Here is a 26,065-nt window from a genome sequence, read left to right on the forward strand (position 1 = left end):
CTCTTCTCGAAACTGCTGGATCATAGTGAGAATTTAGACAGAATCAATAACTTATTATTATGATTAAATTAATCACAAAATGTTTTGTCCTAGGCTCCCCGTGCTAAAATGAACCAACAGAGATCAAGAAGATTTAGAGCTTCTAAAGAAACATGGTATGTTTGCATCGGTATTTTAGTTTATCATAGAATAAAATTAGTATTGAATAAAAGTTAATCATTTGTAGCATTTTAAATAAATACATGACCCATAGTTTAATTTCATATATTAATAATATTTACTCATGTGCTGTGTTATCTTATATAATTGCTTGGCTAGCCTCAGCAATTATGGCTGCATGTTTAAAATGCATTCTCCATCAGAATTATATTAACATTGAGGGTATCTTCTTTTAAATCTTAATATGCATATAACCATTTATTTTTTTAGTGAAAAAATCAATGACATGGCTCGTATCAGAGAAGAAGTGATCAGCAAAGGAATGTACTTGCCACCTGAGAAACCCAAGGAGGAGCATTTTGACAGTAACTGCATCACGCCAGTAATTATTGTTTTTATTCAATGTTTAGTTTATCAAGCTGGTATTATTTTAATAATTCTTAGATCTAGTGTGCATCTTTTTTGTTTTATGGGTTATCTGTGATAAATTTAAACAAAAAATTATTATATTAGAAAGCATTAGAGCATATACTTGTACAACTTTCTCAATAAACATTATGAAATTAATTTTACAAAGACAGTAAGCCAAAGCTTTTTAATATTTAATTCTGAAATTTTCTAATATTTTCCTTGTACGGTGGTTTATATCAGCTAGTTGGTGTTTAGGCGTCTGTATGCAGTTGTCACTCAACCAGGGGTGCCACTTTTCCGGGATATCCCGGATTTCCGGATTCGAGAATCTTATTTTTTTCCCTTTCCGGATTCGCAAGATTTGAGTTTGAAAATTTCCGGGTTTGCAGTTTTAAAAAAAATTTAGATCGTTTTAAGCTTGAAAATTTTGGCATTGTAAAAATTGCATCAACACTCCCGCTAATAGCCTTTTCCGAAAAAAAAATGAATAGTAAATGACGTCAGCAACAATCTCACGCGTGCGCCAAGGACCAAATAAAAATCAGCTCTATCAGATGGGTGAGGCTGTAGACGAAACTTGTTGATGTCATTCGTGGTGTGGCTGTCTGGCTATTTTTTATGACGATATGGGTTGGGGGTAAAACTCGTATTATTTACGTGATGTCATCAATGGGATACCGCTAGGCTGTGTAATAAAACAACTAAATTCTACAATTACTAGATCTAGCTCACTAGCATCGCCGATCGTCTTTTTAAAAAAAACAAAGATTTTGCTCCGATAAAATTTTTTTTTTTTTTGTATTTGGTATTACAAAAAGAAAAGAAAAAATCTATTTGGAGGACTATTTTATGTATGAAATAGAACTGTGCTGTTTTCACTCAACTTTACCGTCACTTTTTACCACCTCGTACCCGCTTCTTCAAGGTCGCGCTGACCGTAAGACCTACGTCACGAGACCACGCAAACACAGTCTGAGTCGTGTCTCTCGGTCAAGGCAGTTCTACAAGTACAAGCGCTGTTTAATTTTAACGTGGTTATTTTTAATTCAAGAAAAAAAATTAGATCTGCATCGTTTTATATCAGTAAAAAAAATATGTAGGCCTGCTATAATTTAGTTACACGATCTAGCAGGGTCTACATCTAATTTTTTTTTTTTTTTACTTTGGTAAAACGTCATTGAAATGTTTAAACAACCTTGAAAATAGCCGCTATCACTGCCCCCTCCCAACCGCTTGTAAAAAAAAATCAGCTTTTCACTTAGTCGGGCGGCTACATCTCTGACATGAGTATTACTAGCGTAGTTACTTCTAAAATTATTTTTAAAATTAACTTAATTCTGTTATTCCGCGATATGAACTTAAAACTTCCACAATATTTCTTCACGTCATCATGTATATCAAAGGTGGGGGCATTGGGGTCGTTCATAAATGACGTCACACTCGTAGGGGGAGGGGGGTCTGTAATTTTGTCATGAGGGGGGGGGGGTTCAGATGGTGTGACATCACACTTTTGCATTATCGAAAAGCTATGTTAGAAAACTAATTTTAGCCGTTATTTCGTGTTTTAGAATATTGTTTCAATAAAGTGTGATAGGAATTGATTAAAATACTCTATGTTGACAGAGGTCAGACAAGATTTTTGGAAAAATATCGTATTTTAAGAAAAATTCGACTGCAATTTTTAGGGGGGGGGGGGTGTAGGTTGAGGTGTGACGTCATTTTAGAGGGCGGGGTCTGGCTTTTTGTGACGATATGTGACCGAGGTGAGGTGGGAGGTAAAAATCGTCAAAAAAGCGTGACATCATTTATGGATGACCCCATTGGTGTTGATTGGGAAAACAGGGTTTAAGGTTTTTGTTGTGGCTGTTAATAATTAAAGCCTTGAATAGCTACAGTAAGTCAACCCTGTATTTTAATACAGTGGAAATCTTATTAGGGGTCTGCATATAGTGGGCTTATTATTCAATAACAAGACATAGAGGTTAGCAAAATATTTGTTACTTAACAGTTGGCTGACTACACACTTTAACTCAAGCTAGGAAGTTCTAAAAAATTAAATAGTTATGTTATAAAAGCTGTCTGGGGGGGGGGGGGGGGAGTTCTACAATAGCACATTATGGGGTAGGCCTAGAGATGGGAGTAACATTGTAAACTAATTTTGTTGTAAGCACAATCCTTTAAAGAATCCATTTTAAAGACATGTAAATTAAACATAATATATGAATCAAATGTCTCAAAAAATAATGAAATAACAGTCCATTTTATTTTGAAATACCGCGCGGAATTAAATTTCAGGGTTTCAAAAATTTCAAATTTTAGTTTCAGGATTGGTAAAATTTTGGGATTCATTTTCAGGATTCACTTAAAAAATGAGTGGCACCCCTGCACTCAACACACCTTTAACTTAGTAACTGCTAGGCCCATATTACCAGAGATTGTTTATTAGATCTGAGGTGTGAAGACGCATCCTGCAAACACAATTATAGATTGCTATTCATTTAGTAACTATATCTGTATGACACAATTTATTTCTTGATTAACCAATAATGTAAAATACATTTTTTAGGGCACACCTTTCATGTTCAAGCTAGCTGAGTGTTTGAGATACTACATCCATGACAGAATTAACAATGACCCAGGTTGGCAGAACATTAAGGTCATTCTGTCTGATGCCAATGTCCCTGGAGAGGGGGAGCACAAGATCATGGACTACATCAGAAGACAGAGGGGTGTGTAGATTTAGAAGTGCTTCTTTTTAGAATCTTATTTTAAAAACATTTTTTCTGTTTAAAAATCTATCGAAAAGTTAAAAAGTGATATTCTATGTAGCTGCTTTTATAAAAATATGTATTTTAAAATAGTATCGAACAATAATTATACCGTCTTATATTTCTACACAGCTCAACCAGATCATGATCCTAATACCCACCATTGTCTCTGTGGTGCAGATGGTAATGTACTTCTTTTTTCTTTACTTATTTTTAGTGATCAAGTAGTTTTCTTTACCTTTGGCTCCCAATTGCTGGTGGATAAGACTACTTGTTTTATTCTATATGGCAAGCAAAAAGCTGTTCTATCTATGACTTTGCCTAAAGTGTATAGTTTTAGAGCTGATTGGTATTCTTGGTGTTATATGGACTCCTTTTTAAACTCAGACTCCGCAAACTTAGAAGGCATAGGCAATAAAATGTAATGACTTGTGGTCTTACCGAACACAACTTTTTAAAATTTTGTTTTGAAATAATCAGCTATCTGTGAGTAACTTTCTTTGTTTTTTCTTCTCACAGCTGATCTCATTATGCTGGGTAAGTCATTTTTGGCTTCAGTAAATGTTAAAAACACTTGATTTGTCATTCAAACTTGAAACAGATCATAAGTTAAGGTATTTACCAGCAATACTTTTGTAACTTTGTTCACTTGTATTAATTTAAAAAACATTAAATTTGTTTGATTACCAGGGCTTGCTACACATGAACCCAATTTTACAATCATCAGAGAAGAGTTTAAACCCAATCAACCTAGGCCGTGTGACCTCTGTGGTCAGATGGGTAGGTTTTTGTCATATATGTTGTTTATTGCTCCTGTTTATTTTTGGCCACAAAGCTGTCTCTCCTTAAGATAAATGAAATGGTTTAAACTTGTCCTTATTAGCATGTCCACTGGATGTTCTTTGTCTTCGAACTCAACTTAAATTACTTAGCTGCTAATCCTCAAACCACAAATAGTTTATCCATATATAATCCAGTCTCAGTTGGGCAGCTTAAATTTCTCATTATATCTAGTTTAAAATATGTTTGTTGTTTGTTTACTTAAATTAATCAATACCTGTTTTTTTATGCAATTTTATGTATTATTATTAAATTGTTTCATATAGGGCATGAATTAAAAAATTGTGAAGGTTTGTCTAGACAAGAAGGAGATGAGGTAATGTGTTTAACAATACCAATATTTTAAAAGTGTTTTACCAAGCTTAACTGTCAGTTATTATTACATTAATAATTTATTATATAACTTCAAAAGTTTAAAAAAATACATTTGTTTGTATAAATTGTATTTGTAAGCTTATGTAATAGTTCATTCAATGTGATATAAAAAAAATTATTTTAATTTTATTATGAAGCTAATGTAATGTTTCATTTAAACAGAAGATTTCAATGCCAGGAGCAGAGCAACAGTTTATTTTTGTCAGGTTGTCTGTTCTAAGAGAGTACCTACAAACAGAGATAGCCATGCCCAATTTACCATTCACTTATGACTTTGAGGTAAGCCCATTTAGGTTAGCTCTAGTAGAAATATTGTGTAACTACATTGCCTATGATGAATTTAGTTATCCCTGTCTTACTTTAACTTAGATGGTGAGTTATTTAATCTGAGGCAATGTCAGTTTGTAGATAAATGCTTACCTACAAAAATTCTCAATTGCTGTAAAAGAAACATTTTTTTACTTTTAAAAAATGAAATACTTCTTTGCATTGTGCTTAAGTTATCAATTAGCCTATGACATTAATATAGAATCCTAATCTTTCAGAGGGCTCTTGATGACTGGGTCTTCATGTGTTTCTTTGTTGGAAATGATTTTTTACCACATTTACCTTCGTTAGAAATCAGGTACATCTACCATACACATACTATGATTGCTTACATTTAGTTCAATGTTTGTGTTTAGTTTACTTAGGAAGCTTTGATTAGTTCAAAAGAAATATTTTATCCTTATCTTTGTTTTTTTAGAGAGGGTGCCATAGACAGACTTGTAAAACTGTATAAAGATGTTGTATATAAAACTGGTGTAAGTAAATTTTCAAAACTTATGAGTTTATTTTTTTAATAGTGATTATTTGAAGTTAAGATCACTAACTTTCTTTCAATATTTGGTGTAATATTAAGAATAGCTTGTACTAGTTTAAAGCTTTCAATACTGTATTTCAGGGATATCTGACAAATAGCGGTGTTGTAAATTTGAGTCGAGTACAGTTAGTGATGTCAGGTAGGTTTTTTTTGTTAATTGTGCTTTCACAATTTGTTACTTGTATTCTGTTGATTTTCTTTAAATATTAGCACTGTAATGACTTTGCTTCTATTTTTATGTTATAAATACATTTGTTACTAATATTCTTACTCAAGAAATCGTTTTTTTTTTAAACTACTAGTTATTGAGGAAAAAGAAGATAATTGAAAGTTCATTTCATTATTATTCGAATTAAATAACTAACATAATTGTTTTACTTTCTCTCAGAATTGGGCAAGGTGGAAGATGAAATCTTTAAGAAAAGAAGAGAAACTGAAGTAAGCCCTTGACCAAATATCAAACTTTGCCTTTGTTATCAGGCATGTATCTGCGTTGTAGCCTAATTACATAAGTGTAGTCAGTAATTCTTGTGATGGAGACTTACAAATCCTCAAAATATTTAGAGATTTATTGTGTATGAACATTAAATTCCTATGTAAAAATGCTACTAAAAATACCACCCCATTTCTTTTTCAGCTTGATTTTAGACGTCGAGACAAGCAGAAGAAGCAAAGAATAAAACATGTATGTTTGAAATTACTTTTGTTACTCATGTCTCGAAGATAGAAAATATATAAAATGCATGCTTAAAGTAAAACAATTTTCACTTAACTTTAAAAAATTTGAAATAATAAGAACCCTATCACTTTTTGTCAGTATTTTATAAGATTTAAAAAAAAACTGATTAACACTTAACTGCTGAAATTATACTATGAAATTTTTGTATATCCTTTACTTAGAATAAATTATTTTTTTAAACAGCAACAAAATGCACAGAGGCCAAAGTGGATGATGGGTGGACAGTTTGCCCCACAGGTAGAGGTTTATTTAAAGTTTTCTGGTTTTACCATGATAGACATAACCTACTAAATATCATAAGTTTTGTAAATATTTTTTGTTTCGTCAACAAAATATTCCAAATTTCTTACTTAGGCAGTAGGAAGACAAGGAGCTGGGTCTGCAGTCTCCAACCCCAGACAGGCAGCTTATGAAAGCCGTAAACAGAACATGTCTGGAGTTGCAGGCGCTACAGCAGAACTGAAGTCTCTGATGTACAGAGAGGGTGACCAGCCGCCTGAGCAGCGGGGTCAGAAGAGGCCGATGGCGGAGCAGGGTGGGCGGGGCGCTGATGACGACAGCGATGAGGAGGAGGCCCCTGATGATGTTAGGTACATGGTTTGTTTTTAGTCTGTCTGTTCAGGGTTGAATTGGTCTATAATTTTATAAGTAAGATTAATTTGTCACTAGTGTCGTATAAGTAGAATAGAGTATTATATGTAATTTTGTGAGTTACCCACTTAGTTCTCTACTTTTCTACAGGGTTTAATTTGTTGTTAGTATATTATAAGTAGGATGAAAATTTCAAGTAGATCAGTAATATATAGACAGTTAACCAGTGGTGACAGTTGCTTTCTTAAATTAAATATTTTATATTAACTGTTGAATGATTTTGTTTGGTTAAAATCTTGCAATAATTAAGCCTTTGAACTAGTTGTACTTTTATATTTTTAAGACTATGGGAGGACGGATGGAAAGACAGGTACTACAAATCTAAGTTTGATGTTGACGTTGATGACCAAGAGTTCAGATACAATGTGGTGAGTGTTCATTTTCATAGGTATTTTTATGTAATAAATTCTTTTATCATGTTGTTTTTATATTCCACTTTTAACAGTGTGGTTGTTTTTCTTTATTAGTTATGCATCTTTATGCCAGCTTAATTAATTTTAATTTTATTTAATTGTTTAATTTCAGGCCAGACATTATGTCATCGGCCTGTGTTGGGTGTTGAGGTATTACTATCAGGTAAGCTTTTTTTTTACTGCTGCTAGTTTTTAATCATTGTTTACATTCATTTCCATACTTTGATGCTCTGCATTTCATGCAATAAATGGCTGCTTTTCCTTCTATTGCCTTTTAATACTATTAATGTATTCATATTTAATTTCATTCCAACATAGGGCTGTGCTTCCTGGAAATGGTACTTTCCTTACCATTATGCTCCATTTGCATCAGATTTTGTAAATATTGCAGACCTTCCTAATGATTTTGAAAAAAACACACAGCCAGTAAGTAGTTACTTTAGTTTTTTTTTTAATACAAGAGTACCTGTAAGATGTTTTTAAATTTTCTTTTGTAGTTTTAAACTTATTTTTTAAAATACCAGATTATCATGAATGGGTTCACAAGTACAATTTCTTGAGCCATAAGTTTAAAGAGAACTACAGCTGTTTTAAAATTAATTTTTTTTTTCACCCAGTTTCAACCATTGGAACAATTGATGGGAGTTTTCCCAGCTGCCAGTAAAAAACATTTGCCAATTACCTGGCAAACACTCATGGAGGATCCAGTAAGTAGTTATCTACCTTGTTGGTGAAATAATTATATTGTTCACTTATTAATAAGGCAACTGGTTTGTCTGTTTTTTGTTTTGTTTCTAACCCTTACTGTCCAATTTGCCTTTGATGTTGCACTGTCCAATGTGGTGCAACTATTATAATATCAAATACCATTATAGTATTTACATTTTCACATTGTAACTTTTCCTAGAAAAAATATGTACTTATCATGTAAGCTATACAGTGGTTTTAAAATATAATAATTTTCTAAGTTTGGTATTATTTTTGCTTATTATTTCTAAGTTAAGCTACTAAGAGTAATTCTTTAACTATATACTATATGTGGATTTTTAAAAAGTAACGTGGTTGAAAAATGCATTATTTCACTTGGCCTTGCAGAAATAAAAAATTTATTTAATGCTCGGACAGTATAGGGTTTAAATTGCTTGACAAAATTAATCTATATTAAAAATTAAAGGAGTACTGACTTTATCTCATGTTGATTTCAGGAGTCCCCCATCATTGACTTTTACCCTACAGATTTTAAAATTGATTTAAATGGAAAGAAATATGCCTGGCAAGGTAGGAGTCCTTTAACATTCATGATATAAACTTTAAACATAAACCTAAGGGTGGGAGATTTATGTTACTATTACTATTGTGTACACATCTGTTGTTCTGTTTGTCACTTACCAGGTGTTGCTTTATTGCCATTTGTTGATGAGACAAGATTGCGCAAGGCCCTTGAGGCAGTCTACCCAGATTTAACAGAACAGGAGTGTAAGTACTAAAATTCAGCCCAGTTCTTTCTTTTTGTCAGCATTTTTTAACTCATTGGACAAAATAGCTCAAATACTTCGTGGCTCCCATTTAATTTTGATATGACCAGCTGATTGGTTGAAAGAGCAGTGAATGTGTTTTTATATAGCCAGCGAAAAACCTGTTGTTTCAGTAAAAAGAAATACCAGAGGAAATGATAGATTGTTCCTGGGAGTTAATCATCCTGCTTATGAGTTTCTTGAAGGCTTGTATGAGGGAGACCTTACTACAGAGGTAAGTTAGTTTCCACTGTTGTTTAATTCTGCATATAATTTCATTAATAAGTACACATAATTGTGATTGTGTATAAGTTATTATAAGTTGGTATGGTGTTATAATTTTCTGTATTCTTCAGCCCGTTGCTTTAGACACCAAGTTAACAAAAGGAGTAGCTGGGCAAGTTTGGTGTGATGAGTACAACATTCCTAAAGGGGGGTAAGTGTACATCCCGGGTTTACTTTGCTACTGTAGGTAAATCAATATCTTTGATTTGAGTAATAACCTTTGAACAACTAACATGTTGAAACTTTACAAGTTAATGAGGGTTATGTTTTTCTGGTTTAAATTTATCTTACAAATGATTAATGTACATGGATGTTTATTTTTTTGTTGGTATTGAAAAATATACTTCATCATCATCATCACTCCTTTGTGGCCCCTGGGGAGCAAAGAGCTGCAACCACACATCTCCAGCAGACTCAGTTTTGGGCTGCTCCTCTAATCTGTGCCCATGAGAGCCCAGCTATTTTCGCCTCCTCCTCAACCGTTCTCTTCCATGTTTTCCTTGGCCGGCCCACCCTCCTTTTCCCCTGGGGATTCCAGTCCAATGCTTGTTTTGCGATGTTTTCTTTTTCTTTTCTTAACATGTGTCAGATCCATCCCCATTTACGGGCCTTAATATCTTTCTCTATCGGCTGTTGTTTTAAAATTTGCCACAGGTCTTTGTTTGATATTTTATCTGGCCATCTTATTTTGAGTATATGTCGTAAGCATTTGTTTACGAACGCCTGTAGCCTATCAGTATTTGTCTTAGTATATATAAAAAAAACTAGAAAGTTTTGGCTTATCAAGCTGATAGATGTATAAATCCTAAAATTATACACTATCCTTACGTTTCATGAAAGTTCTTTTATTGATTCATTGACGCAGTGTGTTTTAATGTGTTTCAGTGTCGTACCTACTCCACTTCCTGACGTTGAAGACATTTTAGACAACAGGTGTATTACGTAAGTTTATTTAATATTGCTGCCAGTTGTATGAAATTTACATAAACAGCGCCATTCCCAGCATTATTAATGTTACAGTTGTTTGCAGATGTTTTTTCACATCCTGTACATTCATGTGTCCTCTGTTTCTTCTATTTTTCTCTTAGTGTATGCTACAAAGATCTTCAATTTGACCCAGACCATTTGTTCAAAGCTGAAGTGTTACCTGGTGCTGTGTAAGTGATAAAAATCTTATTTTTCCCCTTCCATTTTTCAACTATGCTGAGGTTCAGTTTATTCTAATATACAGGTTCCCAGCCTATGTTAAAAATAAGTAAACTTCCCTTGTCAAAAGTGACGGTCTATAGGGCAACTGAAGTAGAGTTCACTTGTTTCTCTGACCTCGGCATATGAAGAGATGTGTGGTCAGCACTATGCCCAGCCGCCTTTACTTTCCCTAACGTAAGTTAAGTACCCATCAGAGTTGGGTGGACTCAGGGACGGTCTATTGACTTGAACCCGGATTCGAACTCGAGACTTGTGGGTTAGCAATCCAGCTCTCTACCGCTAGACCACTCTGTCCCCTTCCTAACCTATGAGTCAAGATATATTTTCTCAGGGTCAGCCAACATACATAGTAAATTAGAAAAACAACTTACTACAATGCAATGTTTATTTTTAATGGTACTAAACATAAATATATTATGAGAATGAGGGTTGCTGGTTACTTGGCTTTTAAATAAAGGGATCTCCACCTGAAAATATTAAGAACCTGTGTTAAAATATTAGTAACGAGAAAAATGGCCCGTTGAGGAAGGGTACAACGGGCGCTAGGCTGATAGTGCTGTCTCTTTTCTCTAAACTAAAACCACCCCTTTTGAGTTAGGGAGGGGGGGGGGGGTCAGACGTTCTTACGCGGGGGTGGGGCTTCGCCCCTACCCGAAGAATTGTATGAAAGAAACTCTTCACGCAAACCACTTAGATTAGACAAAATTGCCTTTTTATTCAATGTTTACTCGAGAATCAATGACGTCATATTACTGTGTGCACTCTCCGGCTTGAGATTATTTTCTACTATACGACGTCATACTTCGTTTTTCGAATTACTGTGCATGTTTTTAATTTCTATGTGTTTTCTCTAGAGCGTTCTTGTCAGATACATAGATAGATACACAGATAGATACACAGATAGATACACAGACAGCGAAACTATTAGTATTAATTAGCTGTACATCCTGTATAACAACAAATGCTTAAAATTGATTTTTTCTTCCAGCATGCCAGCACCCACCTTGAAACCAAATGACTGGAATAACAGAAACCCAGGTCAGCATTATCGCCCTCAGCTTGGCTTCAAGCCCAACAGTGGGTACAGGGATAACTCTAACAACTCTGCTGCTGTCAGGTTGATCAGGTACACGCTCTTTGAATTTAAACACCAGATTATAGAAGTGTTTATACCAGATTATACTATAGTGTGAGAGCATAGGTTAATCAGGTACAGACTCTTTGAATTTAAGCACCAGATTATATAGTAGAGTTAACACCAGATTATGCTATAGTGTGAGCATAGGTTGATCAGGTATATACTCTGAATTTAAACACCAGATTATAGTATTGTTAACACCAGATTATACTAGTGTGAGAGCATAGGTTGATCAGGTGCATACAATTTGAATTTAAACACCAGATTATACTATATTGTGAGAGCATAGGTTAATCTGGTACATACACTTTGAATTTAGTGTTAATACCAGATTATACTATAGTTTGAGAGCATAGGTTATTCAGGTACATACACTTTGAATTTAAACACCAGATTATAGTAGTGTTAACACCAGATTACAATATTGTCCCTGTAGTGGGTATGGATGTTTACTTCACTCCATTGTAATATATGTATCATATTGGTGCAAATGTTTTTTAAGTTGTATTAGTGCCTTATAGAAGTAGAATATATATTTTGTTGTTAATATGAACTTTAAATATATATGCTGATAGGAATAAAAAAAAATATTCCACTTAGGGGATGTGGGCTTAGATCCAGTGTAATGCTGAAAATTTTACTTTTTAAAAACAGAAATACTACAGGAATGGGAGGTCAAGGCTATGTGATGTCATCCCAAAGCATGATGCCCTCAATGAGAGCAGGGCTGATGGGAGCCGTCCCTTCCAGCCATGGCAGTTCTGGATATAACTACTCAGGATACAACGGTGGAGGTCACAGAGGGGGAAATAGCTACAGAGGTTAGTAACACTTTATAAAAAATATATTAGGTTGTTTCCCCTTGTCCACTTTTTAGAAATATTTTTGTCTACTCTAGCTGCATTTTCAATTTTTCTGATTTCTAGAAGGCCTAACTTAGTTTTATTAAAATTATAGCTAAAATAATTTGTTTTAAATCAACAAAGTAGTTTTTATGTTCCTAATTGTAGATTTTTAAAAAAGAATGTCACACACTCTTCTAAAAGAACCATGTTTTTTTAACTTGAATTTGGTGTCCAATAACTTTTATTCTTACTCTTGTATACATACCTCTGACATGCTTACTGTCTTACCATTAGCTCTGCATGTCACAGTCTTGGCAGAAAGTTTGAAAATTTAAAATAAATAATGTGATGTTATAAAAAATATTAGTTTTCTCCTGGGTATTCCATTTGTAGTATTTACTAGTTACTTAATGAGCAAAATTATAAATTCAGCTGCAGAGGTTTGGGAATCTGAAGCCTCAAAATAAAAATACTATAGACGGTGTTCTAAGCAATTTAAATGTATTATTTATTTAAAGAAGGATAAGTCAGACAAAGCATTTACTATGACATATTTTGTAATAAAAAATAAATTCATGAGGAAAGATTGCTGTAGCGTGACACATAGGAAAATGGTTACTCATCTGTTGCTCAGTTCATTTTCACAATGGATGTTCTTCATTGTACAAGCTAGGCAGTAGCAGACAAGCCTACTGTCTTGCAATTAGCTGAATATTACCTTGTTCCACTACTATTTATGGATAAAGTTTGTTCCACTAAATATTACATTTAAAAGTTGCTGAATATTTTTAATTTTTTTTTGTAGATCTAACTAAAAGAAAAAGATTTTGGATACTCTATATAAGTGGCTCTTAACCTGTGTTTGATCGAACACCCCCCCCCCCCCCCACTGGTTCAGTGATGAGTCAGTCTCAGGGGTTCTTATGATTCACAATCAGATTTTGTCAGTGTGGACGATAGAATTATTAAAAAAAAGGGTTAGGTGAATGTGCTTATGAAACTGGCTGGTTTTGTTACCTCCAAATAGGTTAAGAACTACTAATCTATACTGTACATATGTGTTTGTTTTTTCTTAAATTAATATTATCTCTGCTTTGCAAAGTTGCAACCTGCAACTCTCATTTTCTCATGTTCCTCTTTTATGCTTAAACTGCTTTCATTTAAATCATAAATAGCTGTTCCTGAAAGAGCTTGCACATTGTGTCTCGGCTAGGCATGTTTTGTATAAGAAAGTCTCATGGTATGGTTAAACATCTGTAGAAGGCATGTATACTTTAAAAAAAGGGTTCCATCTCCTTAGTCTTATCTCATAAAATTTGGATAAAGTGCGATTCTGAGAACACAGATCAAAGTTCACTTCCATTAATGTCATTCATTAGAATAGTTTGCAGAAATGTTGCCTAAATTTGTCTTAGAATGTTAAAAATCCAATAATATTGTTGATATCTAAAATGGTATTATATGCTTAAAAAACATTTACTATAAATATACATCTACTTCCATTTTCCCCATATCACAGACTATGACACCCCCCTCAACTACCCCTCACTCTCTCATGAGCAAAAGCTAAGGTACAAAATACATCTTTTGTGCTAGTAAATAATGTATACACAGTTATTTGTATTTTACAAAATGACTGGATGGCAGGTTTACAACTACTGTGGCACTGGGCGGCCAAGCAGCTTGTAGGAAACATTGCGCCCACCCACCCCTCCCACCCTGTGAGTGCGGCATATCCTTTATGGACACTCACCAAGTTTTTATAATGTCCTGTGTCTGTCACAGTCTTTGGTTTATGAAAACTTCGTGCCAAATCCTGGCCTGACTACAGTTGAATGTCTCACATTGACCTGTGCTTCATTCAGTTCTCGATCTTGTGGTTTCTTTGGATAATTTTTTTCAGCACTTTATTTTTATGCAATTCTTGTTAAATTGTTTGCTGTTGTCTGTTTTGGTCCTGTGAAATTTTATCTTGTAAATCTTCAGGATAATTTTGTTCGTCTAGGTTTATCTTAAACAAAATTGTTTGACGATTTAGCAAGTCAAGGTTTTTTTTTTTTCAAAATCGTTTGACTGTTTAGCAAATCTAGGTAGTTCTGTATACTTGGACGTTTTCACCCCTTGTCTGTTTCATTAGATGCAACTCGGCCTACCTTATTGCACTAAGAAGACATCTAAATCCCTACCAATGTCACCAGCCGACATTACTTTTCCACTAAATCTTGAGTTTGGTGATATTTTTAATGGTTAGCTCCTTCGCGATCCATTCCAAGCATTTGAATACATGAAGTAGTTTAAATCTTTTTCCCGTGTGAGCTGTTCATATCAAAGCCTGGCATAAGACATTTGAATACTCGACAAATCATTACAAGTTTTCTTTACTACCAAGCGATACGGGCGTTGAAGCCATACATTTTTACCCCATTATATATTGAGCGCCAAAAATAAAACGTTGAAAAAAATTTTTTTCTCTCCCCCTCCGACGAGTGTAAAGACGAGACGGTGAGGTGTAAGGCAGACCGGAGCAAAACTCTCTTACGTCCAAATTAGCCCTCGTGCCAAGGTTTCAAGTAGCATCTAGAGAGACCCTCCACGTCAGAACTGCCTGAAAAGACCCTCATTACGGGCCTGTGTTGCGGAAGGAGGGCTGAAAGACCGTCTAGAACCAGCCCCAATTTTTTTTCTTCTCCCTCCCCCCACCCCCCCCCCCCCCCACCACCATGTGCGTGCTTGCGTGTACGTGTGTGTGTGTGTATTTCTTTAAACCTTTCTCTCCATCCACTTCTCTGTACATCTAGTTAAATGAATGAGATAGGAGAGAAGGGGAATCAACACTAGTAATCAAGCATACCTTTTTTTTTTAACCTCCCCCTTCATTCCGTCTGTTCTCTGCATGTAAAGTTATGGTTGGTGTTTTCTTGGTTTTCGAGATGTACTTCAGCATGAAAAAACTGGTTCGTGTTATTTCACTGATACAAAACGAGACGTTTTTCGCGTATACAATTTCTTTATGCTTCCCTTCCACCCCTACTCCACAATTTTTTTCTCTTTTTCGAAAATATATTTTTACCTCCTGCTTATACTAGCCGTTGAACGTCTGGTTTATTTTTATTGGCCATTATGCCCATGCCTGTCGAGTTTTTAATGTACGCCATTCGTAATTCTCGGACTTGTCAACCCATTTTGACATACATCAAGACCCAGTTGGATTGCGTGTTTTAGAAGGGGCAGAATTGAAACTGGTCACTCTTACGATCGTTTAAAAAAACCCTGTAAAAAAAACTAAACACCACGTCGGGTTTTTACTTTCTTTTTGCTGACTATAATACCCGCCTGTACTCCAGCAGCCAGCTGGACTTGACGCTGGACAATGGCCAGTGTGGCACCACCGGGCCGGCCACTCGGCTACAATAACCGGCTCTCGCGGGGACACGTTGAAGGACTTTCTCCATCCCGTTTTCGAGAACTCTTCTCCGGCCAGAAAAACTGGACCATACAAAAGACTTTTTTTTTTACCTTACCCTAAACAAAACTGGGGAAATAGATGATCTATTTTGTTGTACAGCGTTGGGAACTACTTTTTTATGTGTTTTTTGGTTTAGTATGAAGTAGTAAATTGACGGGTCGGGTTAATAGAGTAGTAAATACTACTTTGATAGGGGGCGTACTAGTCATTTTTTTTTCTCTTTTAGAATCAGTTGAGTGAGTGGATTTATTATTAGACCGTGTGTTAAAACACACATGCAGGGTAATGGGCTTTGCAAAACTAGCGATTAGTGGAGACTTTTTTTTCTCTCTTTGAGTGTTGTCGGCGAGTGGCTTAAAGTTGATGGGCGGGTTGTCTGGGGCTGTAGTTTAAACTAGGCGTTGGTGTGTCGAGGTCCGGTGATGACCCATTTATTGGGCCGGTCTCCTTTTGCGCATGCTTGATTAACATTCGAGTGACCTTTCTTGTCGTCGTCGTCCCCCCCCCCCCCTCCATGTCCGTTGCCGCGCCTCTCTAAAACTGGCTGGCAAAGAGAATAAGATAAATGAATGCCCTTGTCTAGAAATGGCACCCAAACATCAGTAGTTTGTTAGTTCACACGGCGATAAGCATACACATAGTCCAGTTGTCTTTTCAAATGTATACATTTTTTGTATGAAATCCCTCTTTCCGTATATTTCCATGTTATTGTGCGCATGTCATTTAGGATATGACATTGTAAGAAAGAAGTTTGTTCATAAATGGTTTCAACTCTTCATTTTGGCGGAGACATTTTGCATCAGCCCTTTTGTTTTTAGCAATCCTGGTAAAACTGTACATTGTAAATATGAATTCGTTTGTGTTTTAATTTACATGTCTTTTTATTTATCAGCCCCCCTCCTACTCACCCCTCACCCCGTCACTCATCACCATGTCGGTCGTCAGGTCTCCTCCATGCACACGTCACGCCTCCCCTCCCTCCCCTCTCACCGGTCATCCTGGTGACAGGCCCCTGTCTGCAGGCCTGACGTCGGGGACACTCTGGCGAGTTTGGCAGCGTTGCCAGACAGGTTGTATCTCACTCCACAAGGGCCACCCCGCGCCCCAATGAGCGGCAGTAATTGGCTCTTGTATTCCTCGGCCTGTCGCCCCCGCCTTTTCACATTTTTTCCCCCTTCTATATGTGCCCGAAGAAAGAATTCTTATAGGAACTGATGAATTTTTTTCGAACTGGGTGGAGAGGCGATAAAGAAAGAAGCCTTTAAAAAAAACAGATTTCTGTCCATTCTGTAAGAAACTCGAGGTGAAGAATAGATATCCATTTATAGTTCTGGCTATTTCAATTACAACATAATTAACATTACTCAATTACTTTGCATGAGTTATTTGTATTAAATAATATTTCACTACACACATGCTTATATACATGAGTAGTTCTTGTAGTACAGTGCTAGTAGTTTCAGTAAACCATTGTCATAAGGACTTTAAAAAGGTCCCCTGCTAACCTAGTTTGTTTTGTCCGTATCGCTGTTTAGTTCATATTCAAGAAATCCTACCATTTATTCTAGTCATACTTCACCATACACACATGTAAACCAATATCACATCCCCTGGCCTACAGATGATTTTAACCACGGTAGCAAACCATCCATGGTTATTAATCTAATCCCACGCAGATAATTAATCTTAATTAGCATCCCTATCTCCAGTACAGTTGTGCAATCGCTCGGCTGAGGCGGTCCCCCGTCAGTGTGTCGTGTAGTTAACATAGTGTTATTGATGGGAGCGGGTGAGATCCGCAGCTTGAAAACAAGGGGCTCTCCTGGACGGGCACTCAAGGTGTGCTTCAGGTGATGAATGCCAAGGTGGGCTGACCAACGCTTCCAACCGTCTGGTTCTGTTTCCTACTCCCCCACCCCCAGTCAGTTCTTTCCTTCAAACACCCCCATCCCCAGTCAGTCTTGTTGTCTCTCCCTCTAGTTTTTTCCTAAGTGGCGTCCAGTCGATGAATAAGTGATGCCCTGCTTGTGATGTTTTAGACGTAGTCTGGTGCTCCTCGAGAGAGAGTATTTGTCATGTTAACGTGAATGTTAACACAGGTAGGAGGCTTACACCGCGGCTGTATGGAGAGCTGTGCAAGTCAGTAGAAAATAAACAGCCGTCACACACATCTCTATTACATCAACAGTCTCAGATGCTCATTTTGTTCAATCATTATTGCCATTGAACCGGGCTATTTTCTTAGATAAACGTGGTTTTTTTTTAGCTACCGATGCTGTTTAAGTAGATCATGTTACTTTTCTGTTAAATTTCTTTTTTTTAAACCCCCCTAGCTAATCTTATTGATTTGTATGTATAACACGAGTGTCCACAAAGAGTTACATTAATTAATTTAATCAGGCCAGTAGCTGAATATCAATTTTAGGTGATGTTTCTATTGGACATAGGTATATTAATTTCTTTAATCAGCTCACTAGCTGTATGACTATTTTAGGCGATATGTCTACTGGGAGCCTATCACAACTCAAGTGACTGGCGACTAGAATAAAAGATGACTGAACCCACCCAGTGTCAAATATTGTTCTATAGAAAAGCCTTCAAGCTCCCACAGATATGCTTTTTACTTTCTTCTTTTTTTTTTCAAATCTTTTTTTTTTGCCCTCCGCTCCATGGTAAAAATCAATGGTCTTCTCCGTGGCTTTCTATCGCAGTCCTTCTCAAACAAGGCTGAAATTCAATCTGTGAGCGGCCGTGGCTCCGGCAAGACATAAGCCAATACTTGTTGGCTCAATAGCCGGAGCCAAGCGTGCTACGTCCCGGCTCTTGTTTCCCGGGCCTCGAGTTGTTGGTTATCTGCCTCTTCACCACCAGTAATGAAGTTGACATTCTCAGGGATAAGCCGGATTGCTTTTTTTTTTTCTCTCCTAGACCTCAAACAAACGGTTCTTTTTTTTTTTTTTTCAATACGCATTTTCTTCTCTTTCACTTAAAAAAAACACCGTCCCTTCCTCCCCTATTACATCGGTCCAAATTAATCTTTATTCGCTTAATTTAATTGTGAGAAATATTTAGAAAAAAATAATGTCGGAGCAGAGAGCGTCACTGATACACATCACATCCGCGGCATTTCATGCACTTAAAAGCGGCTAAGCCATATGTTCGGATATTCCCGATCTTGTGTGCTTTGCTGGATCTCTGTAGAACATCAGAGAAACATGATCTAAGTTTTTTTTTAGGAGGGAGGAATAAATGGTGGGGAGGGGGGGGGGGAGGGAGGAGTGGATTTCACTTTTTTTCTACTAAATGATGTATACACGGCCGGCGTACAGAGTGTTTTATTGCCGGGCACTTTTAATAAAGTCAACCAACTTGAGGCCGGTGCATTACTGATTGATAGTGATCTGAGGTCGCGTGGCCTGCACCTCCACAGTCATGCCATATGCCAGAGTTACCTGTACATGTGGCTACACAATGTCGTTTTTTTTTTAACCCCCACCACCCCTTATCGCTAAGAGATTAGTAGAGTCTAGTGCAGCTTGCGTTAGATCCGATCGGCTTTCTTTATCAGGGACATGGGTGTCTTGCTTGTTTCACGTCGACTGGGGGTCGCGCTGGTATAAATTATTGACTGCATCGTGTTTATGCTGATGTCGATGTGTAAGAGGGTGGGTTTAGGATTTTTTTTTTTATTACCTGAGAAAATAATTGCTGTTATCTTAACTTTCGGTTTCACCCGATAATAAACGCGTTATTTCCCTTATTTTAACAACGTAACATTTTCACGGTTACTTCCCTTTGAACAGACTCTGCTAGCATTTGGCTGATCTTGAAATATTATATGTGACATTTGCAATGCTTGCTTCACGTAGTATTTTGATATTTTGAAAGCTTGACGCTTTAACGGTGCCGTAAAGTAAAGTGCTACTCGTTCTGATTTTTCCTGCGGCTTATTTTTGAAGTCACTGCTTGCGTACATCATTTACTTTTTTAATTTGCACCATACATACAAATAAGAAATAACAAAAGTATTACAAATCTTGTTGGTTCACTTAGCTCACCAGCAGTTGTTGTCATATTTCTGTTTCATTGAGCACAATCCAACGAATGTGTCTCTTTCAACAATCTTTTCGACAAACAGATTGTATGTTTTTACTTTCAAAATTTCAAAGAAATAAGTAAGAAAAATGAAGAAGGAATACCGTTATCGTTATTGTGCTGTTTTGGCTAATGAAAGACTGAAATACCCGGCTATGTGTACGACGTGTTTTCGTTGTATATTATTATATAGCATTGCATGTTAAAACCAGAGTAGATACATGACGATGTATATGTGACGGCAGCAGTATGGTTTAATAGATGGACGTGAAACTGGTGGTTCCAGGTTCAAATCCCCGTTGAAATGTGGCTAAGGTCAGGTTAAAATAACCTGTGTAACAATTGAAGCTAGTTGTCATCATGGCCACTATGTGTATTCTGCGAATAATTTACCCTCACTCCATCTTCTGACGCCTGAGATTTTGTCATCATGGTCATTTTATGTGTATTCAACGAATAATTTACCCTCACTCCATCTGAGAAAACCAGATATGTGATAATGCAACAAAATGGTGCCATAGCCATTAAATAAAAAAAAATATAGTCCACTTTCAAAACTGACGTTCCATGGGGCAAGTGTTTATTTGCATTTAGATGTACTCTCATGTCGTTTATTAGTGTGACAGTGTTAGACTTGATGCTAGCCTTCTATTGACCTGGGTGTCACCCCACCCATCCATCCCCGCCTTACCACTATAAAGCTACAGTATACCCGCCACCCATGGGTGTCACGCCAACGCTTCAACCTGTCTACATCTATGCAAGGTTGCATGGCCGTTGTTTGATCTCCCGGCTTGTTTGGGGTGAAAGTTAGCATCTGTACTCATTAACTCCCCAACACAAACCTCGCGCGCCCGTGTATGCTTATTGAAATGTGGTGTTTGATCGCATTAATGCCTTGCTCGTCGTGGAGGGTGCTGAGTCTTTCCTCCCCACCCCGGGCTGTGTTGGCCCAGCTGGTGAAGATCTGGTATCACAGCCGTGTTGACTGGGGCCACTTGAGGTAGATCAAAAGTTGCTGGTCCGGTCATTTCATGGCCGCTTATGTGTACAGGTAGATTAGACGATAGGTAAATAGATGGGCCTATGGATGGGTCTAGGGATGGGTTTAGAGATGGGTTTAGAGATGGGTCTATAGATAGGTCTATAGATGGGTCTAGAGATGACTATATGTGGGTCTAGAGATGGGTCCATTGGTGGGTCTAGAGATGGGTCTATGGGTGGGTCTAGAGATGGGTCCATGGGTGGGTCTAGAGATGGGTCCATGGGTGGGTCTATGGTGGGTCTAGAGATGGGTCCATGGGTGGGTCTATGGTGGGTCTAGAGATGGGTCCATGGGTGGGTCTATGGTGGGTCTAGAGATGGGTCCATGGGTGGGTCTATGGTGGGTCTAGAGATGGGTCCATGGGTGGGTCTATGGTGGGTCTAGAGATGACTATATATGGGCCTATAGGTGGGTCTAGAGATGGGCATAGAGATGGGTCTATAGATAGGCGTATAGATGGGTCAATATGTTGGTCTATCCTTGGGTCTATAGATGACCTGAAATGAAAGTACAGCCAACAATCTAATAAAACCGTCATTGTTTTTTTTAACTAACACATTTATTAGTTCCTTCTTTATTCCACCGCCACCCGCCCATATTTTAAAAATGTAACCATGAAATGTTTTAAAAAATAATCGCCATATCCCTTAAGATGACCTAGCTCTATCTAGCCCCAGGGGTTGAAGAATCGCTAACAGCAATATCTACTTTGAGGACGGCTAATGGCTACGAACCAACAAAGCCGTCACCCACCCGGTAAGTTAAATATATCCTCCGCTCCACTTCACCTGTCTGACCAGGGCGCGGTACTCATAATATTTTTGTTTGAATCTTGTTCAACACCACGTGATCTAAGCGCAATATTTCCGCCGGGCACACGAACACCAGGTGAGGTCCTCGACAAAAACCGTTAAGTTTAGGGAAGACGCAGGGTGGGGGGCGTCTCTCGACCGTCTTGGCATGTATGGTTTGCACTGGCCGTTGTTTGTCGTGTACAGTCTTCCCTCACCCCCCGAGTCGTGCACTGGCCAAACACCTTCAGGTCGGCTGTGTACTCGCACTCCGTCACCAAGAAGTGCTGACACTCCAGGTCTGGCCGTAAGATATAATTAGGTCCCCCTCAACGGTACTCTCGTAGACACATAAGTCCTGTTTGCGCCGGTGCTCAATGGTGCGGGCAAACGGCCCGTGTTGTGCCCGGCTCTTGGTGTGAACATACTGGCGAGGGAATGTAAGCGTGGAAGACTGGTAGATCAAAACCAGGTCTAACCTAGTGGGTCCAGCTAGTATACTTGGATATGATAAACATAGACCAGAACGTTTAAGTTTTATCAGAGATAGTCACTTAATATAATTTCCTAGGAGATATCTTTTTACTGAAATTTTGATGAGTGAGTTTATTTTTAAAGTCCAATTTAATAAAACAATTTTAAGTAATAATATGTACTTGAATTTTATAATTTTCACCTGGTAATACCTGCAATACCTGAAAATATATTTTATATGCGGTGAGAAACAAGATCATGCATCCTGTTTATATTTATTATGAAGAAGGGCTTTTTTAGATGGTCAGTTACAACTTTCATGATCACCTAGATTTTCGTAGCTTAATTTAAACTTTGCCCCCCCCCCCCCCCCCCCATTGAAGCTTTTGTAACCAGATACACATTTTAATTCTTACAGTTTTATCCCGTCCAAGTCTCTCACCGTTTAGTTTTAATCTGGTCACTGATCATGTTTATCTTTGTTGACAGTTATATTTCTGAACTTCTTAGTACCATTATAAATACATCAAATTATTGTAATTTTTACAATGGTATGGTACTTAAGAATGATACTCATCACTAAACAAGTATTAATATATCGCTGGGGACTCAATTTATATTGTCGGTCCCGTTGGCTAGAGGTGTCAACAATCTATTTCTGGATATGACGTCACTCTTACAATGAAACAGAGTATATACATTTTGTATGTGGACAGTTTGAGCTGTATCATCCGTGGATTGTTGTGGCTTTCTGTTTGCTCATGTCATGTCATGTTTAGGCAATAAAAGATTCTTCAATTAAACATCATGAAAATTTCACAATATTACTTTACTGAAATTACTGTCGTGTCGGGGGACAATGGTTGTCTAATTATTATTTTTAGGTGGGGTGGGGGTATGATCAGTGCAAAAAAAAATGAATTAGTAAAAGTGACGTATTTAATGTTTTACGGACAGTTTCTTTTATGCTGATTTTTTTGTCTTAACAACACGATGTAATCTTTTGAAAATAAATGAGACATCATGAAGGAGAGCAAATGTTCCCGCCCAGTCGGTGGTATGAAAATATTGTGCCAGCCTCGCCCCGCCCCAGTGGAGCGTGTCCAGATGTCGGTGGACGCAGCCAGGGATATTTGTCCTGATTAATACCTAAAACAAACAGACATGTGGCGCACGGGGGGCGAGTGGTGGGCACTTGTCGTTCTGATTATCTTAATCAGATTCACACTAGGCCATCCCTGCCTTCTGTTTTAACCCTCCTACGGCGTAGATTTAAGCCGAGAGGGGTAGAGGCTGGTTTAGTTTTAGATCATATTCGTCGTGTTTAACGCAGTTGTATCTATTGTTTATCACTTTTATGTAATAACTTTCTTATTGTATTTAAGTCGTTTCTTGATTTTATTGAAACTCTTAATGGGTGTGAGTTCAGTATTCCAGTTTTTGTTGCGTAAGATGGTATTTAAATAGTTTGGACTTAGCGACAGTGTGTGCCTGTGTAGTTTGGTGGGAGGGGAAGGGGGCGGCTTGATCCCGTGGAGCCTCGGATAACCCTCGGGAGGTTCTCGTCTTGCAGACGACAGTTCCCGGTCTGTTGTTGACGCTGATCTGCCCCAATCTCGTCAAACGACTTGTCATAAAGGCGGGAAACAAGCCGCTGCTCGCCTTCTTCTATTTTTTTCTTGTCGGGATAATGACAGGGGGGGGGGGTCGTTCCCCTGGTTTAAATAGCAAGTTAATTTTCAACCGATAAGCCGATTAGGATTGGGCCGCGCTTGTCACAGGTACCCCATCGATACAGCACCGCGTCCATCCAACCAGTTCATAGCGCTATTTGCTTTCTCTTACAATATGTCTTTATTTCTCTAGGTGGAACTTTGATGGAAATAATCGCAACAATGTTTTGTTCTGTATTCTAGTGTAGTATGAGAATACTTATAAGTTGAGACATGGCACTTTTTAATGTTTTCATGTTATGCCTTCTGTCCTATTGCTTTATCATCGTCTAGTATGGCTCTCGACAAAAATCTCACGATTGCCACTTTATAATACAAAACAAAAGTAGGACAGGAACATCAATGGGGACGTCTGGGATCGTTATCTCCTTTACCTCAAGGGAAGCTTGCAAGCGTTTCCTCTTCACTCCCACGTCTTAACGCTAACCCCTCGACACCCAACTACAGTAGATATATGACCTCATCCTGTCCCCTCTCGCAATTAGCGAGCCACTTCCGTTCCCGAAATCACGTCACGTTCTTATCCCTCCCATTGTGGCCCTCGCTTAACGAGGACCCGCGGTTACCGACGGGTCATGTGCTGGTTGTGCTGTGTGGACAAGGGTCGGGCTCTCGTCAGACCGGCCATTGTTGGAGTCATGTTGTATTGGGAGTTAACGACACGAAAACACAGTCGTTGATGTTTTCAATAGGCACTGAAGATCCCCACCAAGCAGCTAGTTGAAGATGGGTCAATAGATTTTGACATTGATACTTGAACTTCGAACTCTCCTGAACTACGTTCTCTCTCTCTCCCCGGCGTTGGTTATTGATTATCCGGTTTTTGTGTTATCGATTAGGCCGTACACAACGGGATAGGTAAGTAGCAGTAGGAGAACGGCCTGTGTTCTAGACCCGTGAATGTGTACGTGGAGTGTGTGATGTCAATGGACTGTTGCTATGTGTCTGTATCGACGGTCCATAAACCCGAGGGTCCGCTGTGTTCTGTCAGTGTACGTGAAGAGACACTTGGAGAACGGACAAGTACCCTCACGGTTTTGTTTTCTCGTGCTTGTTTACTTTCTGTTTATTTTCTCGGCTCCAGTTTTTTGGGTACTTAGTTCATTCGGCGAATGGGGAGTGTAGAAAATACGCTTAGATATTCAATAATATTGTGGAGGCTTTTTTGTCATATATTTTTAGTTACCAGCGTGGAATGTATTTGTGGGTAGATTCTGCTTAGTCTCAACAATCTGGTTGCATTGAAATTTTTTTTAATGTTAGTTCTCTACGCAAATTTGCCATGCAATTTAAAAAAAAAAAAATTCAGCTTCGTCGATTCATTTTGTAAAAATAAAAATATTTTTATTATTGTTTCCGTGTGTTTCATCGTACGCCACGCCCCCATCTCTTGCCCGCCACCCCCACCCCTCCGCACCCACGGGTAACGACATTACCGGCAACGTGTCCACATCCCCTGGTCCCGACCTCTGGAAACTTTTTCTGTACGTAAGAGGCCAAATCCAGAGGACGTCCCGACCAAATCACATTACCATCACAAGGAGCAGCAAATTTGGACGAGCAAAATGGACGCCGTGAAGCCGGGCACGTCCACGGCGCGCGATGAGAAAGCGTCGAGAGCGTCGGAGAAAATGTGCGCGGAGAGATTTGGATGGACAGTTATCTCGCTCTTGGACCCACTTCACGCCCCGGGATTGGAATTGCCGCAGAATTATTATGCCAGACGAATCGTCCCCCCTCCCAAATAGACTCTGACAATTAAGGGCCCACCCCGTAATATAATAAGTCTCTCAAATTTAAATACAGCCATCTCTAGGGGCGTGAGTTTGTTTTCTAATTAACCCGCTAGGCGGCGGGGAGGTTGGGTTTGCGGTGAGGGGGCTGGGTTGGTAAAAACGTATGTTATATTCTAACCAAGTAGTAACTTTATTTTTTTACATGACTAAAACGTACAATATTTAACTTTCCTCGGTAACCCGACTGAAGATACCCAAATACCTACAAACTCAATCAATCACTGATCACATTTAACCATTTGGTAATTAATGCTGAAATCAATTGAACACGACGTGGCATAATGCGAGATGTCTTAATGCTGCTAATGTCATTTTCACGTGCATTTTTTCTCCTTTCCCGTACGTGTCTTTCTCGACGTTTATTTTTTACTGTAAACAAATATCCGTTTCATTTAGAAGCGATCGGATTTGAATATATCTTGCGGTTTTAGTTTGCCTCCTTTAATTTGCGGATGA

The 26,065-nt window shown here is 37.9% G+C and overlaps 1 protein-coding gene and 1 non-coding gene across 2 annotated transcripts in view; both read left to right on the top strand.

The window, feature by feature from the left end:
- LOC131942734 (5'-3' exoribonuclease 2) overlaps window positions 1-26,065 on the top strand; it is a 40,124-nt gene that overhangs the window by 3,727 nt on the left and 10,332 nt on the right. Inside the window, exons 4-30 of the mRNA XM_059302655.1 lie at window positions 94-155; window positions 430-541; window positions 3,137-3,299; window positions 3,471-3,521; window positions 3,858-3,875; window positions 4,029-4,118; window positions 4,445-4,494; window positions 4,716-4,832; window positions 5,099-5,178; window positions 5,299-5,356; window positions 5,497-5,554; window positions 5,804-5,853; window positions 6,053-6,100; window positions 6,338-6,391; window positions 6,509-6,744; window positions 7,089-7,173; window positions 7,331-7,381; window positions 7,537-7,644; window positions 7,836-7,925; window positions 8,424-8,496; window positions 8,611-8,694; window positions 8,867-8,967; window positions 9,089-9,168; window positions 9,903-9,959; window positions 10,106-10,174; window positions 11,215-11,352; window positions 12,019-12,185. Coding sequence (XP_059158638.1) covers window positions 94-155; window positions 430-541; window positions 3,137-3,299; window positions 3,471-3,521; window positions 3,858-3,875; window positions 4,029-4,118; window positions 4,445-4,494; window positions 4,716-4,832; window positions 5,099-5,178; window positions 5,299-5,356; window positions 5,497-5,554; window positions 5,804-5,853; window positions 6,053-6,100; window positions 6,338-6,391; window positions 6,509-6,744; window positions 7,089-7,173; window positions 7,331-7,381; window positions 7,537-7,644; window positions 7,836-7,925; window positions 8,424-8,496; window positions 8,611-8,694; window positions 8,867-8,967; window positions 9,089-9,168; window positions 9,903-9,959; window positions 10,106-10,174; window positions 11,215-11,352; window positions 12,019-12,185 — 2,350 coding nt within the window. The remainder of the gene's footprint in view (window positions 1-93; window positions 156-429; window positions 542-3,136; window positions 3,300-3,470; window positions 3,522-3,857; window positions 3,876-4,028; window positions 4,119-4,444; window positions 4,495-4,715; window positions 4,833-5,098; window positions 5,179-5,298; window positions 5,357-5,496; window positions 5,555-5,803; window positions 5,854-6,052; window positions 6,101-6,337; window positions 6,392-6,508; window positions 6,745-7,088; window positions 7,174-7,330; window positions 7,382-7,536; window positions 7,645-7,835; window positions 7,926-8,423; window positions 8,497-8,610; window positions 8,695-8,866; window positions 8,968-9,088; window positions 9,169-9,902; window positions 9,960-10,105; window positions 10,175-11,214; window positions 11,353-12,018; window positions 12,186-26,065) is intronic.
- On the top strand, window positions 4,877-4,950 carry LOC131942736 (small nucleolar RNA R38). Its single transcript, XR_009386805.1, has one exon. It is a non-coding gene; the product is annotated as a small nucleolar RNA R38 (small nucleolar RNA).

The sequence above is a fragment of the Physella acuta genome, unplaced genomic scaffold, assembly GCF_028476545.2.
Source record: "Physella acuta isolate Inbredline_101_S28 unplaced genomic scaffold, ASM2847654v3 ptg000421l, whole genome shotgun sequence".
NCBI classification, from domain to species: Eukaryota; Metazoa; Mollusca; class Gastropoda; family Physidae; genus Physella; species Physella acuta.